The 4,499-nt window shown below is 36.7% G+C and overlaps 1 protein-coding gene across 1 annotated transcript in view; it reads left to right on the top strand.

Moving 5' to 3' along the window:
* The first annotated feature begins 4,270 nt into the window (after positions 1-4,270).
* The window catches only part of LOC104949450 (golgin subfamily B member 1-like), a 23,952-nt gene continuing 23,723 nt past the window's right edge, over positions 4,271-4,499 (top strand). Inside the window, exon 1 of the mRNA XM_010775809.1 lies at positions 4,271-4,475. Within this exon, the coding sequence (XP_010774111.1) occupies positions 4,271-4,475 (205 nt within the window). The remainder of the gene's footprint in view (positions 4,476-4,499) is intronic.

The raw sequence follows: 4,499 nt of genomic DNA, 5'->3' as shown, positions 1-4,499 counted from the left end.
GGGTCGAGCTGCAGGCAGAACAGTGACCCGCTGCACTGTCGGCCATCTTGTTTTTTCCTTTCTTTTCCTGTTTCTTCTGTTGTTCTGTGCTCTTTTTCGCATCTCTTAATTTCTGGTTTGGCCACGCTAAAACAAGTAATGAGTAACTCATAAAAATCATTAATGCTGCAACTAACAACTATTTTGATTTTAAAATGTTTTGTTTTGTCCGTCCCAGATCCAAAAACATTGGCTTTAATTTGATATTTGATAGAGAACAGCAGGAGATCTCCATTTTGTTTTGGCTCAAAAAAGCATTTCCTGAAATGTTTGATCAAAAACATTACTTTTATAAACAACAAATGTTCCATTCATTAAATGTCTTAGCTTTACTCAGAATCAGAAATACTGATGTTCGTAAAACATCATTTGAATAAACTAGAATAAAAAATATATTATAAAAACAAAGGAAGTAAGAATGTGCAATTAAAGTTAAAATAAGATAGGAGAAAAGTGAATGTAAAATGTCCAACCCCCTTTCAAAAGTGCAGTGGGATGAATTTAAATATCTTGGTTTGTCCGTCCGGAATCCAAAAACATTCGCTTTAATTTGATATTGACATTTTTGATTGAAAAAATTACTTTTAAAAACCACAAATGTTCCATTAATTAATTTGTCAGCTTTACTCAGAATCAGAAACACTGATTTTCAGGAGAATTGTTCAATTTGAGAATAAACTAGAATAAAATAAATATTATAAAAAAACATAGGAAGTAAGAATGTGCAATTTAAAGTTAAAATAAGATGTATAGAAGTTAATGTAAAATATTATTAAACTGTATTTCCGTGTCAAATATAGTGAAACAACTCAAACAGCACTTTTTTCACTTTGTGGTGGGATGACTAATTATGCACTAACATTTGAAAAATCCTATTACAATCTAAATCATGTATTACACTGATAAAGCTTTAAAAGTGCAGGAGTTTTTAATTAAGAGAGCTTATTCTTAAGAAAAGGCCCACACTAAACAAGATTTGAAATACAGTATTTAACACTTTCTCTCAAAGAACACTGCATTTAATTCATCGTTCGGATCATTTGCTCAGGCTCAGAGAACAGAGATGGTCTTTGCCTTTTCCTTCCATCCTATCGTTCCTCTGGTGTTGATATGTGGTGACTTTATTCAGGTGGAGCTTCAATGGGCAGCGTGAAAACTAACTCACTCATAGTGTTGGTGCTGCTTTCAAGTGCTGCTGGAAATCCTGTAAATACCAGTGTACTCTGAAGTGGAAACTGTGACTGTTGTTTTAATGTGGGACAACAGGAGCGTGCTTAATTAAGACTAATCTATGTTGGAGCTTAATTAACAATTCTTAAAAACTTGCTCTAAACAATTCTAACATTTCTGCTGAGCTGTCGCTTCTTCTGTCTGCAACTAAACATATCTTGCATTTGGCAGCAAGAAGTCTTTATTATTTAAATCACATTTTATAATATAAGATTGGATTATTATATATATATTATTAGTTAGATCCGAAGCCACAAACTAAAGGAAGAGTTATTTCGAGGGGAAACCGAGGTGTTAGTTTTTTAATTTAATTTAATCTCAATTCCACTACATTTTGAAGCGTCAATCCATCACCTTATTTCCTTATTTACTGACATTTTGATTGCCTTGATCAGAATTAAGGAAAATGATTGTCATGTAAAGACAGTTTGCTGAACACTTAAACAGATCCAACCTTGAAAAGTCTTAAAATAAATAAACAAAAAAAGGCTTTCATAAGAATGGAAACGTCTTGAATCAGTCTTAAGAATAAAAAATATAATGTATAAAATATAATATATATGAAATAATTTGTTCTGAAGTTGTAATTTCAACTACCATAAAAAAATGTTAACAACTTTTTTTTCGTGCAAATCAGTTACGCAAACATTAACCTTCCACAAAAATAACAACTGAAATCTGAGTTGCTTTCAGACATTCAGAAGAAATAAAAAATCTATTTAGCTTCCCACTTATCTCACTCTTCATGGCCAGTAGATGCTGCATTTCCTCAGTTATATTCAATGCTATACTGTTGTATTTGATGCATAGTCCTTTTAAATTACGCTCTGCTTAACCTGCTGATTTCACTGACCCCTCACTGACCTCTGCCTAACCCCTGATCTCTCTTTCTCTTTCTCTTCCTCCCTTTGCTTTGAGCTCACCCCCACTTTCTCTCCCCTCACGTTAAAATCAGCCTGTTGTCACAAAACAGATGGGAATATGTTTTTTTCGCTCCCAAAAACAATCTGGCACTCCCCTGCTTGCATCTCTACGCTGCTAAATGAAAAAGCACATATAACTCCCCCTCAGATCAAATCAGTGACTGTGGTAAAAAACTCCGGCTTTAAGTGTGTGTTTAGCTTCAAGTCGTTTAGCCACTCCCTCTGACTCCCACGTGTGTGATGCTGTGTTTCTCTCGCTGTGCAGATTAGGTGTGCATGGCTCTGACCTGGATGTTGCTTTGTTAAGTGTTTCTCAGGTCCATTATGCAAACATAACAAATTCATACATGTCTGGAGTTTCAATAAAGCGCCGTCCATACCAAGAACAATATCTATAAATATCGTTTTTATTAATCCTTCAAGCTCAAGTGGAGGGAGGAGTCCACATCCACAACTTAACGATGATCAATTGAATCGATAATGACGATAGAAACGCTGACAGACAATCAGAATCTATCCAAATACGAATGTGTCTTTGTTCAGTACAGGAGGCTGGATGAGAAAATGAAAAGAATCTCTCCTCTCCTACATGGTGCTGAAAAACACAAAGTGGAAGTTACTTTTCAACTGATTTCATATTCTTACTATTTATTTATACGATTATTTACATCTTATATTCATGAATAGCAACTAACAGAAGTTACAGGTCATCATTACCTATTATTAGGGCCTGCTTTGAGCTAATAAGATGTTATTATTCTGAAACTCATTAAAAGATGATTGAGATAAAACCTTTAATAATCCCTGTAGGGGAATTCAGGGATTGGACAGATAAGAGTTCAGACAACTACGTTTGAGTGATCAATGTATAAATAAGTTACATTTTCAAATAATTATTCCCTTTAAGCCACTTGAAGGCTTTAAACCGGAAGAATATGTGCAGGAAGTTTTGTTTATGGGACTCACAGCACCTGGAAAAAAGCAAAGTGTATAACCTAATTGTATAACGTTGATATTGTAAATCTAAATCAACATTTAGAGAAATAAAAATCCAGATGCTCATGCTTCCATTGAACCTGGAAAATGAGCATAATAGATAGATGGATAGATGGATGGATAGATAGATAGATAGATAGATAGATAGAGAGATAGATGGATAGAGAGACGGGTAGGTAGGTAGATAGATGGATAGAGAGATGGATAGATAGATAGAGATAGATAGATAGAGAGACAGGTAGGTAGGTAGATAGATGGATAGAGAGATGGATAGAGAGATAGATAGATAGATAGATAGATGGATAGAGAGACAGGTAGGTAGGTAGATAGATGGATAGAGAGATGGATAGATAGATAGATAGATGGATAGATGGATAGAGAGACGGGTAGGTAGATGGATAGAGAGATGGATAGATGGATAGAGAGATGGATAGATAGATAGATAGATAGAGATAGATGGATAGGTAGGTAGGTAGGTAGGTAGGTAGGTAGGTAGGTAGGTAGGTAGGTAGGTAGGTAGGTAGGTAGGTAGGTAGGTAAGACTTATCCCGAAGGAAATTGTTGTGCCAGAGTTACAAAATACAATAAACCCAGCAGCATAAAAAGAATATGTCCTCTTTAAGGCGAATGACCTGATAAAGTATGAAGACATGAAACTACGATCAGTAAATGAAGCACAGTGGCTCACATCCACACGGTATAGCTATATTGATAGTTTTTGTTCTTGGTGTAGACGTCCCTTTACTTCCTCTTTCTCCACCCTTTACTCTCTCTGTCTCTCTTATTGCCTTCACTGTTTTATAACTCTGTTTTCATATGTCAGTTCATATGTGGTGTTGAAAGTGCCTCACCTCCCTCTTCATCAAACACCATCCACCTCAGCTCTGCAGAAAATAGTCTTCTTTTAGCCTCTTTACATCATTCTGTCCCTCCCTACCATTTTATTACTGTTACACCCACCACTTCCCCTCCATCCATAAACACCCCCCCCCCCCAAGTGTAATTCAATAACAGCGACCTTATGTTAATGAATCTGGGTTTTTTGGCTCTAATACAAAAACGGGTATTGCTCGGTGAGGAGGATGTATGTTCGTATTATTACAAAATTGCGGCGGAAGTGGGTGGACGTCCGAGGCCAACTCGCGGACGCGCAGCTTCGGAAAGAACGAGGCTACCCTACCGGGCCTCTGGGGCGGTCGAAACTCAGTCGGAAGGAGGAGGTTGAAGGACCGACAGGGGCCTCGAACGGTCACGGAGACCTCAGCCTCGGTCGTCTTTCTTGGTCATGTACGGAGTTAGCCTCAAAGCGAC

Source organism: Notothenia coriiceps, unplaced genomic scaffold (genome assembly GCF_000735185.1).
Source record: "Notothenia coriiceps isolate Sejong01 unplaced genomic scaffold, NC01 NC01_scaffold00016216, whole genome shotgun sequence".
Taxonomy (NCBI): domain Eukaryota; kingdom Metazoa; phylum Chordata; class Actinopteri; order Perciformes; family Nototheniidae; genus Notothenia; species Notothenia coriiceps.
The sequence above is the reverse complement of the archived record's forward strand: the minus strand, read 5'-3'. Positions and strand labels throughout refer to the sequence as shown.